The sequence below is a fragment of the Brachyistius frenatus genome, unplaced genomic scaffold, assembly GCF_029030835.1.
Source record: "Brachyistius frenatus isolate BFR_SWC_R1_liver_20210118 unplaced genomic scaffold, ASM2903083v1 Contig_349, whole genome shotgun sequence".
NCBI classification, from domain to species: domain Eukaryota; kingdom Metazoa; phylum Chordata; class Actinopteri; family Embiotocidae; genus Brachyistius; species Brachyistius frenatus.
In genome coordinates, this window is record NW_027210948.1 from 47,501 (window position 1) to 62,500 (window position 15,000).

At 49.9% G+C, this 15,000-nt stretch overlaps 2 protein-coding genes across 6 annotated transcripts in view; both read left to right on the top strand.

Moving 5' to 3' along the window:
• Positions 1-10,507, top strand: part of ogdha (oxoglutarate dehydrogenase a) — a 19,023-nt gene extending 8,516 nt beyond the window's left edge. For 3 of the 4 annotated variants that reach the window (XM_069723876.1, XM_069723874.1, XM_069723875.1), the window contains 19 exons: positions 2,796-2,911; positions 3,155-3,309; positions 3,391-3,537; positions 4,043-4,133; positions 4,353-4,532; positions 4,777-4,905; positions 4,979-5,158; positions 5,243-5,395; positions 5,484-5,586; positions 5,665-5,793; positions 5,875-6,025; positions 6,241-6,368; positions 6,467-6,645; positions 7,460-7,531; positions 7,616-7,741; positions 7,894-7,966; positions 8,067-8,230; positions 8,329-8,483; positions 8,574-10,507. In XM_069723876.1, the coding sequence (XP_069579977.1) occupies positions 2,796-2,911; positions 3,155-3,309; positions 3,391-3,537; positions 4,043-4,133; positions 4,353-4,532; positions 4,777-4,905; positions 4,979-5,158; positions 5,243-5,395; positions 5,484-5,586; positions 5,665-5,793; positions 5,875-6,025; positions 6,241-6,368; positions 6,467-6,645; positions 7,460-7,531; positions 7,616-7,741; positions 7,894-7,966; positions 8,067-8,230; positions 8,329-8,483; positions 8,574-8,694 (2,552 nt within the window). In that variant the 3' untranslated portion in view covers positions 8,695-10,507. Of the gene's footprint in view, positions 1-1,849; positions 1,895-2,795; positions 2,912-3,154; positions 3,310-3,390; positions 3,538-4,042; positions 4,134-4,352; positions 4,533-4,776; positions 4,906-4,978; positions 5,159-5,242; positions 5,396-5,483; positions 5,587-5,664; positions 5,794-5,874; positions 6,026-6,240; positions 6,369-6,466; positions 6,646-7,459; positions 7,532-7,615; positions 7,742-7,893; positions 7,967-8,066; positions 8,231-8,328; positions 8,484-8,573 lie in introns of all 4 variants that reach the window. The other variant, XM_069723873.1, reaches the window with a different exon arrangement.
• A 2,054-nt stretch (positions 10,508-12,561) lies between these two features.
• Positions 12,562-15,000, top strand: part of LOC138636059 (zinc finger MIZ domain-containing protein 2-like) — a 20,538-nt gene continuing 18,099 nt past the window's right edge. For both annotated transcript variants that reach the window (XM_069723877.1, XM_069723878.1), the window contains exon 1: positions 12,562-13,005. The gene's annotated coding sequence lies outside the window, so the exon portion shown is untranslated. The remainder of the gene's footprint in view (positions 13,006-15,000) is intronic.

The window sequence follows — 15,000 nt, forward strand, 5'->3', positions numbered from 1 at the left end:
ACTAGCACGGAGGATAACAAACGTTTCATGTGGTTCAGTGTTTTTTACTTCCAGCATGTGTCCTGCAGGAGTGACGGGTCAGAAAGCGTTACGTTCCCGTACGGCAGGAGATGCTGGAAAAACAGTGTGGGCGGAGCCTGTGGCGTTTGGTCCCAAGTAGTGACCCCCTCAATTGTTGCTATGTTTATTGTTTAAATCAGGATGCTCTCATTGTGTTGGTTTCTCTGGTGCGCCCTCTGGTGGAGTCCTCCAGTAACAGAGTACAGAGGAAACTGAGTGATGACGTTTACCATGTTTACACGTTTACATGATTAAATGTTTACACGTTTACATGATTAAATGTTTACACGTTTACATGATTAAATGTTTACACGTTTACATGAAGCAGACTAAATGTTAACAGTGATTCAAGATCCCAAAAACTTGATTGTTTTTCACATAATGAAAGAAAACAATTTAAATGTAGGGCCTCTGAAGCATCTTGAAAACATACGTGAATGAAAAACATTCGGTGAATAAATCAGAACAGAAGAGATGAAAGTCTTCGTGTCGGCGACTCGGTCAGAACACAAAACCAGTGAAGAAGAAACGGTCTGTTACTGCAACGGACATTTTGAACGTGTTTATTAAATCAAAATCATCCTTTTTATTTTCCTTTCTGAGGTTCCTCACTCGTCTGGAAACTGTTCGCTGCTGAAGGAGGAGACACTGAACCACAGGGAAATGTCCCAGCTGTTAGCATCCAGCTGGAGTTAGCATCCAGCTGCTGTTAGCATCCAGTTGTGTGCAGGAGAGTGTGTAGACGACTCCCACTGAGTGTCAGGTGACATCAGCTCCATTAAACCCTGAAGTGTCTGATTGGTGGAACATGTAGCAGGAACCTCGTTAGCATTCCTGAACAAACCGTTAAATGTTTCTGGAACCACCAGGAAGTTCCTCATTTAACAACACACAAGACCTTCATGTCAGCTAGAAAACGAAATGTTTCACAGGTTCATGTGTTACAGAGTCTGACGGTAACTCAGATCTCACATCTGACAACAGCAAGAACACTGAAAGTCACTTTTCAAAATATATGTTCAGTACAGAAATAAATAAAAGACAGAACAAACTAACGAACTAATTACAAAATACAGGAGTCAGAGAAGAAATCAGAACGTTTGGATGAGAGTTGGTCGGTTGGATGGACAGACGGTCGGTTGGATGGTGGTTGGATGGACAGACGGTCGGTTGGATGGTGGTTGGATGGACAGACGGTCGGTTGGATGGTGGTTGGATGGGACGGTCGGTTGGATGGTGGTTGGAGAACGGTCGGTTGGCTGGACAGACGGTCGGTTGGATGGTGGTTGGATGGACAGACGGTCGGTTGGATGGTGGTTGGATGGACAGACGGTCGGTTGGATGGACAGACGGTCGGTTGGATGGTGGTTGGATGGACAGACGGTCGGTTGGATGGTGGTTGGATGGACAGATGAATGGTTGGATGGTGGTTGGATGGACAGTAGACCTGCAGACTTCCAGCTGTGACCAGGTGTTCTGAACAGTTCTGATGTCACCTGCTCAGTGCAACCTTCCTGTCTGTGATCTTAGTTTTACTTCCTGTTCCTGACTCCTCCTCCTCCTCCTCTTCTTCTGTGTCCTGGTTTCTTCTCTGTCGTCCTGGTTCTCTACACTTTTAGTCGTAACTCTGACCTGTTGTCACTTAAATCATCTGCAGTGGACAAACGAGACGTCTAGCGTGTCCTCAGACCGTCTCTCTGAGCTCAGTGTCTTCAGTGTGTTTAGGGGCGGAGCTTCTGGAGTAGGAGGCGTGTCTCTGTCACTCAGGTGTTGTGGTTGTGTGTTTCAGAGTCAGACTGCACCTCTCAGTTTAGTGTCGGCTGCAGACGGAGCGGTAAAGTCAGCTGTTTGTGCCTGATCAGCTGTTTGTGATGTCAGAGGTGGGGGGGGGGGGGGGTGAGGAAAGTGTGTGTGAGAGGCTGAGCAGAGATCAGCTTCCTGCCTGCTGCTTCCCGATTGGCTCAGCTGCCTGCCAGGTGTGTCAGGGAGCCTTGAAACGCTGCTGTCTGATTGGAGGACACGGAGAGTACCGCCCCCAAAGAAAGACCCTTCACCTCCATCTCTTTCTCTGTCCTTCATCACTCCTCCTCTTCCTCCAACTGCCTCCTCATCGTGTGTCGTCGCTCGTCTTCCCCCCTGCTGTCATGAACTCACCGCCGCCCCCTGCTGGAGTGGAGCTGCTTATTGTCTTTGATTCAGAAACCAGCAGGAAGTGTCTGTTCACGTCGCCTCGTCCTGTTTTTATTGATCATTTGGACACTTTACAGACAAAACTGTTGTTTAAACAGGAGAGAGGAGGTGAGAGAGGAGGTGAGAGAGGAGGTGAGAGAGCCACCGGTCCGACACGCACTTCCTGTCTGCTCGTTTAAAAACACCCTGAACTGTGTGACGCTGCTGATTGGTTCAATTATTGATACTAACGATGTCTCTCTCCTTACATTTTGATTTGAACCCTCGTCTACTGACCTTCATCATCCTGCCCTGCTTCCCTCCTTCATCCTGTTCTTACTGTCCTCCTCCTCCTCCTCTTCCTCCTCCTCCTCCTGGTTGCATGTCTGCTGTATGTGTATGTTTTTAACGTGTTAATGATGCGTGTTCACACTAACTCACTCCTGCATGTTTTCATTCATCCACCACCTTTTTGTGTCCTTGTCTGACATCATTCGATTCCCCGCCCCCGTCCCCCCCATCCCCCGTCCCCCCTCCTTTGTGCCGCTGCATCATGGGACTTGTAGGCTTTTACGGTCTGGACGAGTCGGACCTGGACAAGGTGTTCCGGCTGCCCACCACCACCTTCATCGGAGGCTCGGAGAGCGCGCTGCCGCTGAAGGAGATTATCCGCCGCCTGGAGGTGAACACAGAGACCTGTCAATCAATCAATCAATCAATCAATCAATCAATCAATCAATCAATCAATCAGTTTCTTTTTAAAGTACCTGCTGGTTTTAGGAACTGAGGGATCCAAACAGGAACTTTCTTCATCTTTCTTTGTGCCAACATTTCTTTCAACTCTGACTCCACCCTTCCTCCCCTGACTCCACCCTTCCTCCCCTGACTCCACCCTGCCTCCCCTGACTCCGCCCTGTCCCTCCAGATGGCGTACTGCCAGCACATCGGGGTGGAGTTCATGTTCATCAACGACCTGGAGCAGTGTCAGTGGATCCGGCAGAAGTTCGAGACTCCGGGTGTGATGCAGTTCACTCTGGAGGAGAAGAGGACACTGTTGGCCCGCATGATCCGCTCCACCAGGTAACCCCACCTGTAACACCCACAGGGGGAGGAGTCAGCAGGTGTGGAGGAGGATTCAGTAACACATGAATCTGCCTTCAGGTTTGAGGAGTTCCTGCAGAAGAAATGGTCCGCAGAGAAACGCTTCGGCTTGGAGGGCTGCGAGTCTCTGATCCCGGCGCTGAAGACCATCATCGACAAGTCCTCCCAGAACGGGGTGGAGAACGTCATCATGGGGATGCCCCACAGGTACCGCCCACATCCACCCACAGGTACCGCCCACATCCACCCACAGGTACCGCCCACATCCACCCACAGGTACCGCCCACACCACCCACAGGTACTGAACACATCCACCCACAGGTACTGAACACATCCACCCACAGGCACCGCCCACATCCACCCACAGGCACCGCCCACATCCACCTACAGGTACCAAACATCCACCCACAGGTACCGCCCACATCCACCTACAGGTACCAAACATCCACCCACAGGTACCGCCCACATCCACCTACAGGTACCAAACATCCACCCACAGGTACCGCCCACATCCACCTACAGGTACCAAACATCCACCCACAGGTACCGCCCACATCCACCTACAGGTACCGCCCAAACAATCCAGAGAAGGTCTCAGTCAGGTTCTCCGTTTCAGACCAGAACTATAGTTTAAAGGTGTGACGGCGCCGTGTCTGCAGGTGGACCAGTGAAGTACCAACGTGTTGCTGAACTGGACCTCCTTCTGTTTCAGGGGTCGTCTGAATGTTCTGGCCAACGTGATCCGTAAAGAGCTGGAACAGATCTTCTGTCAGTTTGACTCCAAGCTGGAAGCTGCTGACGAGGTATTATGGAGCTCAGGTTGGGTTTCACACCACGAGAAGGTGTTGGAGCAGCAGGTCAAAGTCCAGCTGCAGCTTCCTGTCACTCAAAACATCCTCATCCTTCACTTTACCTGAAGCTAGCGCGCTAACAGGCTGGACTGCCCTTCCTGTTTCCTGTTTCCTGTTTCCCGTTTCCCGTTTCCCGCCTCTGACCTGCCGCCTGCTGCTCTCCCTCCTCAGGGCTCCGGAGACGTGAAGTACCACCTGGGGATGTACCACCGGCGGATCAACCGCGTGACGGACCGCAACATCACCTTGTCTCTGGTGGCCAACCCGTCTCACCTGGAGGCCGTGGACCCGGTGGTCCAGGGCAAGACCAAGGCAGACCAGTTCTACTGCGGAGACACCGACGGCAACAGGGTGAGTCCTCACAGTAGTACTGCAGCATCGGTACTAATACTGCAGTAATACTAACTAATACTTTCAGTCAGTCCTCTCCAGGTGTAACATCTGTCCCCTGTCCTCTCCAGGTGTAACATCTGTCCTGTCCTCTCCACGTGTAACATGTCCCCTGTCCTCTCCAGGTGTAACATCTGTCCTCTGTCCTCTCCAGGTGTAACATCTGTCCTCTCCAGGTGTAACATCTGTCCCCTGTCCTCTCCAGGTGATGTCCATCCTGCTCCACGGAGACGCTGCGTTCGCTGGTCAGGGGATCGTGTACGAGACCTTCCACCTGTCGGACCTCCCGTCCTACACCACCCACGGCACGGTGCACGTGGTGGTCAACAACCAGGTAACGGCCGTCCGTAAAGAGGCGGAGCTCCGAGGTGGGCGAGCGACTGGTAACCCGTGTCGTCCCGTCTCAGATCGGCTTCACCACCGACCCCCGGGTGGCGCGTTCGTCTCCGTACCCGACCGACGTGGCCCGCGTGGTCAACGCTCCCATCTTCCACGTGAACGCCGACGACCCCGAAGCCGTCATCTACGTCTGCAAGGTGGCCGCCGAGTGGAGGGCCACCTTCCACAAGGACGTGGTGGTCGACCTGGTCAGTGGGGGGCGGGGTTTACCGGCAGTCACGTCCTGATTGGCTCCTACACATTCACCTGTGTGTGTGTGTGTGTGTGTGTAGGTGTGTTACCGGAGGATGGGCCACAACGAGATGGATGAGCCGATGTTCACTCAGCCTCTGATGTACAAGCAGATCAAGAAACAGAAGCCGGTGTTGCAGAAGTACGCTGAGAAGCTGATCGCAGAGGAAGCAGTGAGCCGGCAGGAGTACGAGGTAAACACAGCTGATCAATAACCTGATCAATAACCTGATCAATAACCTGATCAATAACCTGATCAATAACCTGATCGACTGTCTGCAGGAGGAGATCTCCAAGTACGATAAGATCTGTGAGGAGGCGTACGCTCGCTCTAAAGACGAGAAGATCCTCCACATCAAACACTGGCTGGACTCACCATGGCCCGGTGAGGACCTGTCTGTCCCTCTGTCTGTCTCTGTCTGTGGTGTCTGTCCATCTGTTGACGTCTTCGTGTTGCCTTCAGGTTTCTTCACCCTGGACGGACAACCCAAGTCGATGAGCTGTCCGTCCACCGGTCTGACGGAAGAGAACCTGAACCACATCGGACAGATCGCCTCGTCCGTCCCGGTGGAGGACTTCACCATCCACGGAGGTCGGTCCTCGTCCTGGCGCAGGACACTGAGAATGAGGGTGGTGCGTTCAGGTGCTTGCTGACCGTCTGATGTTCACTCAGGTCTGAGTCGTATCCTGAAGAGCCGAGCGGAGATGGTCCGGAACCGCACGGTGGACTGGGCTCTAGGAGAGTACATGGCCTTCGGCTCGCTGCTGCAGGAGGGCATCCACATCCGGCTGTCAGGGCAGGACGTGGAGCGAGGGACGTTCAGGTACACCGAAAGAGGGTGGGACATTCGGGTACACCGAAAGAGGGTGGGACGTTCAGGTACACTGAAAGAGGGTGGGACGTTCGGGTACACCGAAAGAGGGTGGGAGAGAGACAAGGCGTTCAGGTACACCTGTATATAGCCAGGTATGCGAGGACTCTGCTCTAGCTGAGCCTCAGAGGTGAAACTAGAGATGAAGGTGTTTTTGTCTCTCCCAGCCACCGTCACCACGTCCTCCACGACCAGAACGTGGACAAGAGGATCTGTATTCCCATGAACCACGTCTCTCCTGATCAGGCGCCGTACACCGTCTGCAACAGCTCGCTGTCCGAGTACGGCGTCCTCGGTGAGTCGCCGCCGCTGCTCCGACAACATCATTTCCTGTGTATCCAGCTGCCTCTGACGTGTTCTCCCCTGTTTTCCCCTGTCCTCTCGTGTCCTCAGGCTTCGAGCTGGGCTTCGCCATGGCGAGCCCAAATGCTCTGATCCTGTGGGAGGCCCAGTTCGGGGACTTCCACAACACAGCCCAGTGCATCATTGACCAGTTCATCTGCCCCGGCCAGGCCAAGTGGGTGAGACAGAACGGCATCGTGCTGCTGCTGCCGCACGGCATGGAGGGCATGGTGAGGACGGACGGGAGCCTGAACGCACCACACACCTTTCATTTGCAAATACGAGGGCGGATCTATTAAGTTCTGAGTGTTCCTGAATGCAGCACGACGATGCACTCCGTCACATGTTTGGCTGTGAAGCGATGTGTTGTCATGTTGGGGAAGCCTGTTGCCATGGCGACACAGTTCAGCTGGTTTTGTTCTCTGGGTTTCAAAAGCTGCAGCAACAGATAGGAAACTGAAACAAAGAAGAGCACACAGACATACAGCAGGGAGGGAAGGACAACGAGGGACAGGTGGGACTAATCAGGGGGCGGGGCCAACAATCATACAAAGGACAGGAAGTGAATCAAAGACAGACATCAAGAGGTGAGTCATTTCAAAATAAAATGGGAAGCACAAAACGACAGTCTGACTCTGGGGGACGAAGAAAACTCACCTGGTGTCTCCTGACCTGACACCTTCCTCGTTCTTGGACAGTGAAGCTCCGCCCCTCTTGAAACGTGATGTCATCAGAACATGTCGCCCGGCTCGTCGCTTCATCGCCGTAGACTTTCTGAACATGTCAAAGGTCTCTGATGACCGTTTCCACAGTTTGACACCAAAACAAACTTCCATTATTCTTTGGTGGAAATCACTGCATGGGCTCAGGAACACTTCAACATTTCAGCCCATAAATCTGATGAAGAGACTCTGAATACTTCCTGATGAAGGTTGTTGATGCTCCGTGCAGCAATGTGCTGCGTTCAGGAACACTCTGAACTTATGGATGGTTTCCTCGTCATTGGTCTGAATCTGAGTTTAAATCACTTCAAACTGTCTTCAGGGTCCAGAACATTCTTCAGCTCGTCCTGAAAGGTTCCTGCAGATGTGCAACGACGACCCAGATGTGATGCCTGTAAGAGAGACACACACACACACACACACACACACACACACACACACACGCCCCAGAGTGTTCTGACCCGTGTCTCCGTCCTAGAACATCACGGAGGACTTCGCGGTCCACCAGCTGTACGACTGTAACTGGATCGTGGTGAACTGCTCGTCTCCGGGGAACTACTTCCACGTGCTGCGGAGGCAGATCCTGCTGCCCTTCAGGAAGCCGGTGAGTCGTCCTCTGGAGGAGTGTTAGTGGTGGAGGACGGTGAATAAGACCACAGAGTTTCAGTCGGCTGAACACAAATTAAATGATGTCTGGCAACGGACTTTTATTTTGAAACTCCTTTTAAAGGATGCACTTCCTGTTTGTTTCTGCAGCTGATCGTCTTCACGCCCAAATCTCTGCTGCGCCACCCGGAGGCCAGATCCAGCTTTGACGAAATGCTGCCCGGTAAACTCACTGTTCAATGATTGGACGCAGGTCAGAGGGGGCGGAGTATCAGCTTTGACTTTACTATCTCTCCTCCCCCTTCCCCCTCCCCCTCCTCCAGGGTCTCACTTCCAGAGGTTGATCCCAGAAGGAGGTGCAGCAGCGGAGCATCCTGAGGAGGTGAAGCGTCTGATCTTCTGCACCGGGAAGGTTTATTATGAACTGACCAAAGAGAGGAAGAACCGAGGGATGGAGGGGACGGTGGCCATCGCACGCATAGAGCAGGTACACACACACACACACACACACACACACACACACACAGGTCTGGAGGTTCTAGGTTCCCCCATTAATGAGGTGTCCTGTGTCCCGTGTCCCTCCAGCTGTCTCCGTTCCCCTTCGACCAGGTGAAGGCCGAGTCGGAGCGTTTCCACAACGCCGACTTGGTTTGGTGTCAGGAGGAGCACAAGAACCAGGGTTACTATGACTACGTGAAGCCCCGCATCAGGACCACCATCCAGAGGGCCAAGCCCGTCTGGTAACCACCACCACAACCATCATCATCTTCATCATCTTCAGGTCACAGTGACGCCCTCTGACCTCTGACCCCTCTCCCTCTGTGTGTCAGGTATGCGGGCAGAGGACCGGCAGCCGCTCCGGCGACAGGAAACAAGAACACCCACCTGATGGAGCTGCGGCGTTTCCTTGACAACGCCTTCGGCCTGGACGCATTCAAAGATCAGCAGTAAAACTGCAACCTGCAGCACCTTGCTCACTCCCTCACCTGTCTCCAGCTGGACACACACACACACACACACACACACACACACACACACACACACACACACACACACTCTGTAATACTGACGACAGCACCAGAGAAACGTGACTTGAAGAAGTCCTTTTAAAAAAATGCAGCGTTTAGCATCTCGCAGCAGCTCCATTCACACAAGAACCTCACAGGTACATCTCAAATATATCTCCTGAGGTTATTGAACTCATCGTTCAAACGGGACTGTAAACATCACCTGGTCAGTAACAGACTTGACAACACAAACAGGAAGTAAATAAACAAACAATCTGCTCAGAAAACAGAGAAACAGGCAGTTCAGAAGTCCCTTGAGAATCTGTCTGATTTTAAGTTTCCTTCAGTCTCTCTGACCGGTGATGTTGGTCTGATTACCCATGATGCACTGCAGACGGGAGCTGCTCGCACACAGTTCTGCTGCTTAATGACACCGATGTGAACAAACAGGCAGTAAACAGATTATTGATGAGTCGGTGCTGCGGTCAGTCGTTCAGCTTCAGGCTCAGATCCACCGACGGACACACATTCAGTTTGTTTGAAACGTTTTAATCTGAAAGGTGAGGAAACCCTCAAATGGGTTTACAGGTGTAACTTTTCTTTGCATGCTCAGTTGTTATTGATTGATTGGAGGTGATCAGATTGTGTTCAGTGCCGAATCTGTTTTTCAAAACGGAGTCAGAAAGAAAAAGTTTCAACACAAATATCCACACAAGAGTCGAATCTGCTCTTAAATTTGAACATTTTTGAATGAAGTCTGGTTCTACTGGATCACAGAAACATTTGGTCTCCGGCACTCTTCAGAGACGTTGTCGACTGTTTAAGCAACTTTAGAGGCAACAAAAACATGTTTGTGGCAATATTAAGGAAAATCCAGGAAAACGTTCTGGTGGAGTTGAGCCTGAACCTGAACCTTTCATGACCTTTGACTCCTCCGTCCACACACACACACACACACACACACACACACACACACACACACACACACTCCAGCTGTTACAACAGAACAAATAGTTCAGATTACAAACACAGTGACACCTGCTGTTTTCTTTACCTCTTTAGTCCACCTTCATCATCATCATCATCACTTCCTCCCCCACACACACACAGGACTTCTTCCTCCTCCTCTTCTTCACCCTGAAAAGTTGCAGGAAACGTTCTGTTTTTTATTTTGATGTCGCTCGTTAGCATCGTTAGCACTCCTCATTGAAAATGACTGGGAGTCCGGCTAGCTGGGAAAGAATCACGACAAACAGCAGGTGGCGGTTTTTTTGCCTTTCGGCAGGTGTTTGCTCATTAAGGAGAGTAAGGTAATTAGTCACCATGGCAACGCTTTACACTGAGGTTTTCTGGTGTTTTATTTTGAAGGGATGTTTTGGGGAATAAAGATGGCCGAGCTCTGCGCTACCCGGCGTCCCGACATGAACTCAAACCAAACGCACAGCTGATTACTCATTTAACTCTTCGGCTTCTCTGCTCTCGTCCCCTTTTCTTCTTCTGTTGTTTTCACCCCGTGCCAAAATGGGTCGCAGCGTCTCATGTTTTCGTACTTTCGGTGTCCGGAGCAGCCGAGCGAACTCCGTCGGCGGGAAACCAAAGTCTCCCGGCGGGAAGCAGGAAGGAGCGCCGGAGGAGGAGGAGGAGGAGGAGTTCTGGGCTCCTGTGAGACAAAGAAAATGATTTATTTATTTTCATAATAGGGGATTGAAGTTCTCTTCATTCTTTTTGCTTCATTCAATAAAGAAAACTGTACTGAAGAGCTGCCGCGTCCTTCGTCTCTCCACCAATCACAAGCTTTCACTTTGTTTCTGCACGTCATTTACAAAATAAAATACCTGAGACTTACTTTAAAACTTAAACCTGCAATTTGGTATTTAAACCAAAACTTTTTTCCCAGAAGAAGCACGTGGAGGTAGTTGAAAGGTGAAAGGAGAAAAATCTGGTAAGTGGACCTTGAGTGGAATATTTTATCACCGCGTCGGGTCTGAATGTTTCTAAAAGCTTTCACTCACCGGTTTCTTTTATTTACTCCTGAATTTATTGATTGATGATTGATTCGTCTAAAAGTGGCAAATTTTTGAATGAAGTCGTAGTTTCCTTTATTTATGTTTTTGATGAAGAAAACCTTCATCGGGAGTCGGCGTAAGTTATTTCTTCATATCGTTAAAACCGTAAAATGAATTCAGTGTCACAAATCTGGGATGTAGAAAAAGAATAAAACAGCTGATTAAATAAACATCTGGAGGTTCGTGGATCCAACACATCTGCAGCCACGTGTGAAACACCCTCCAAATAAATAGATTTGAAGATAAAACTGTTTTAAAAGCGGCCTGTTATTGTGATGGTCTGAGGAACAGCTGTTCACCATCCTGATGTTTAATCACACATCTGGACGTCGGTGGATCATCTTGTTTAAAACAGTTAAGCGCTCACTAACACGGATTTTAACAAATTTGAACACTTTGTGAAGCTTGTAATTCCCAACCTGAACCGTCAAGACTCGATACGATCATGAACTCTGATGACTGAATTATTGCAGCGGTTCAAGTGTATTTTGACTTCTGGAGGACGACATCCATCTGGACCACTTGAACTAAAGCAAAGTTTAATCTTTAAATCCTCTTCTCTGCTAAAGTTTATTATTACATCTGCTGTTTTAGGATATCTAGACTACTGAAGCTTGTCTGTTTTTTGGGAGCTGGAATTGTTTGTGATTGGATTCTTGTTTTCACTCAAGTAACTGAGAGTCAAAGAGAACAAGTTTAGAGTTAAACTGATGGTCTTTATTTCAATTCTATTAAGAACTAAGTTCTATTTGACTTTCTACATTTTGAGGTAAAAAGACTCTCTAAGACAAGTTTGGACAAAATCTAGAGACTGTGTGAAAGTTTTCTTTGTTTAGTAATCAGTGGTGAGTTTCTATTGCTGCATATTTGTAACACCTGGTGACAGGAGGCCTAACGAGCAGGAGGTGTGGTCTAAAGAGCAGGAGGTGTGGTCTAACGAGCAGGAGGTGTGGTCTAATGAGCAGGAGGTGTGGTCTAACGAACAGGGGGTGTGGTCTAATGAGCAGGAGGTGTGGTCTAACGAACAGGAGGTGTGGTCTGACGAGCAGGAGGTGTGGTCTAACGAACAGGAGGTGTGGTCTGATGAGCAGGAGGTGTGGTCTGACTAGCTGTAGCCAACCCTGTTATAAAACCAGGAAGTGTTTGAAGCATCAGCGAGGACTAGGAGGATAAAGACGTTGGATTGGTTTCTTCTGGTCCAGGTTCTGGTCCAGGTTCTGGTCATCTCACATCTAGACTCCTGTACCTCCCTCCTGGCAGGTCTACCTGTTAGTACCATCTGACCTCTGCAGCTCATCCACAATGCAGCAGCTCCACTTTAACCTCCTAGATTCACTCACACTACTCCACTCCTCCTCCTCCTCCTCTCCTGCTCCTCCTCTTCCTCCTCCTCTCCTCCTCCTCCTTTACCTTGAACAGTAGAACTTTAGTATCTTAAAATAGAACTTCTTGATAGAACTTTGTAGTTTGGCTTTCTGGAAGAAATGATATTTTCTTGATTCCTGTTGTTCTGGTTTGAACCCTCATGTTGAAATGAACTGATTGTAAGTCTTTGGAGAAAACAGTCAGATAAATGTAATGTAATGTAATTGAATGTAATGTAATGTAATTTAATGTAATTTAATGCATCACTGAACTGTGCGACCAAATAAAATAAGTGAACCCAGAGGAGGCTCCGTATTTTTATGACTTCCTGTTCAGATCAGCTGACTCTCACCTGAACATTCACCTGTCCAGCTGTGATCCAGGTGTGTCTGGGACACTCTCGTGTTTTCTCTTTCTGATGAATACTCTCTCCTGTCTGAATGTCTGTCTGTATCCAGGTTAACCTGCCTCTCCTCCTCCTCCTCCTCCTCCAGTGATGCAGAGGAAGCACCGTGAGGCGGCTCCGGTGTCGGTGTCCTCATCGAGCCTCCTCCTTCGTGTCCTGCCGTCTGAACGCTCCCGGAGCAGCGGGCTGGTGTCGCCGCCTGAAGCCGGATAACCAGACGCAGAGGCCGGCCGGAGGAACGTGAAGCGGGCTGCAGGCTGACTCTCGGCCTCCGTGCGGGGCTTTAATCGGGACCCTTGTTTTTGGATAGCGGGCCGTCTCGGAGCGGGTCAGCTCGGTTCTGGAGGTCCCGGAGGCCCCGAGGAGCTGAGACCGCGGAGCCCCGGAGCAGGGCTCGGACACCGGCGAAGGAGAGCAGGTAGGTCGGCTGTGGAGGCGTCTCGTCTCCCCGCTGTGTGTGAGCGAGAAGCGGGTCCACTGTCCGTCTTTATCAGACGAAGTGTCGGGAGGTTGAGCTCCGACGCGCCGCTCGAGTTTGGACATTTTGGAGGTTTGGTGTTGGAGGAAGGAGCTAGCCGGCGGCTAACTGTTAGCATCGCAGCATTCCATTGTCACAACCCGCCGAGCTAGCAGCTAGCTCGGCTAGCAGCTAGCTCGGTAAGAGCTGTGGAAAAGGATCAAAAGTATTTTCACCAAACGCGGTTAATATACGACCTCATCAGCCGTTAGGACTCCCGCCCCGCGAGGATAACCGTGTTTGGTGAAACATTTTAGGCTGTTTTTTGACGCAGCGGACTGTTGTCGTCTCGTTAGCGTGCTAATGCTAACCGGCGGTGCTGCCCGGCTGCAGCGGGAGAAGAGCCACTTCCGCCCGGCCTCGGTGGGCGCAGGAGCCGCCTGTTAGCATGCTAGCATTAGCTTCCTTCTCGGCTACTGCTGCAGGAATCTCAAAATGTCTCCTGACGGTGTCATTTTGTCTCCGACCGTCCTGTCCGTTTGTCCCGGTGACACGAGGACGAGGTCACCGGGACAAACCTCCCGGTTCATTAAAAATATCAGCGATAACGTTCATTACAGGCGCGTGCGTGTTGGCGTGCACGCGACTCCCAGAGGAGGTTGAACCAGTTTTGACCCCGTTTAGACCAGTTTAGACCCAGTTCAGAGACCAGTTTAGACCCAGTTCAGAGACCAGTTTAGACCCCGTTCAGAGACCAGTTTAGACCCCGTTCAGAGACCAGTTTAGACCCAGTTCAGAGACCAGTTTAGACCCAGTTCAGAGACCAGTTTAGACCAGTTTAGACCCCGTTCAGAGACCTGTTTAGACCCCGTTCAGAGACCTGTTTAGAGACCAGTTTAGACCCAGTTTAGAGACCAGTTTAGACCCTGTTTAGACCAGTTTAGACCCAGTTCAGAGACCTGTTTAGACCAGTTTAGAACCAGTTCAGAGACCAGTTTAGACCCCGTTCAGAGACCTGTTTAGACCCAGTTTAGACCCAGTTTAGAGACCAGTTTAGACCCTGTTTAGACCAGTTTAGACCCAGTTCAGAGACCTGTTTAGACCAGTTTAGACCCTGTTCAGAGACCAGTTTAGACCCCGTTCAGAAACCTGTTTAGACCAGTTTAGACCCAGTTTAGAGACCATTTTAAACCCTGTTTAGACCTGTTTAAACCGGTTTAGACCCCGTTTAGAGATCAGTTTAGACCCTGTTTAGACCCCGTTTTCACCCAGTTCAGAGACCAGTTCAGACCCCGTTTAGAGACCAGTTTAGACCCCGTTTAGAGACCAGTTTAGACCCCGTTTAGACCAGTTTAGACCCCGTTCAGGGACCAGTTTAGACCCCGTTCACGGACCAGTTCAGGGACCAGTTTAGACCCAGTTCAGAGACCAGTTTAGAGACCAGTTTAGACCCAGTTTAGACCCAGTTCAGAGACCAGTTTAGACCCCGTTTAGAGACCAGTTTAGACCCTGTTTAGAGACCAGTTTAGACCCCGTTTAGACCAGTTTAGACCCAGTTCAGAGACCAGTTTAGACCCCGTTTGGAGAAAAAATTACATATGTTCTAATAGAAAGTCTAAAGTGTAGATAAAAAGTGTGATAAACACATTTTAGTTTTGCACCATTAAAACAGTTAATTATTTTAATTAATCACCAGAAAGTCAAAATTCCAAATACAGTAAAAGACGATCATCAAAGTGATTCATATTTTAATATGAAAAGGTTCTGTTTCCTGTTGGTACTTTTATTTACTCTAACAGAGTATTTCTACTGTATTTGATGATACTTTTACTGGAGTAATCAGATTACTTCATGTTGTGGCTTCAGTTGACTGTTATTGGTTGAATGAATGTGGTTGTTCATATTTTATTTTGACAAGTGTAAACAGAAAATTACACGTTCACTGTGAGGAAAGAA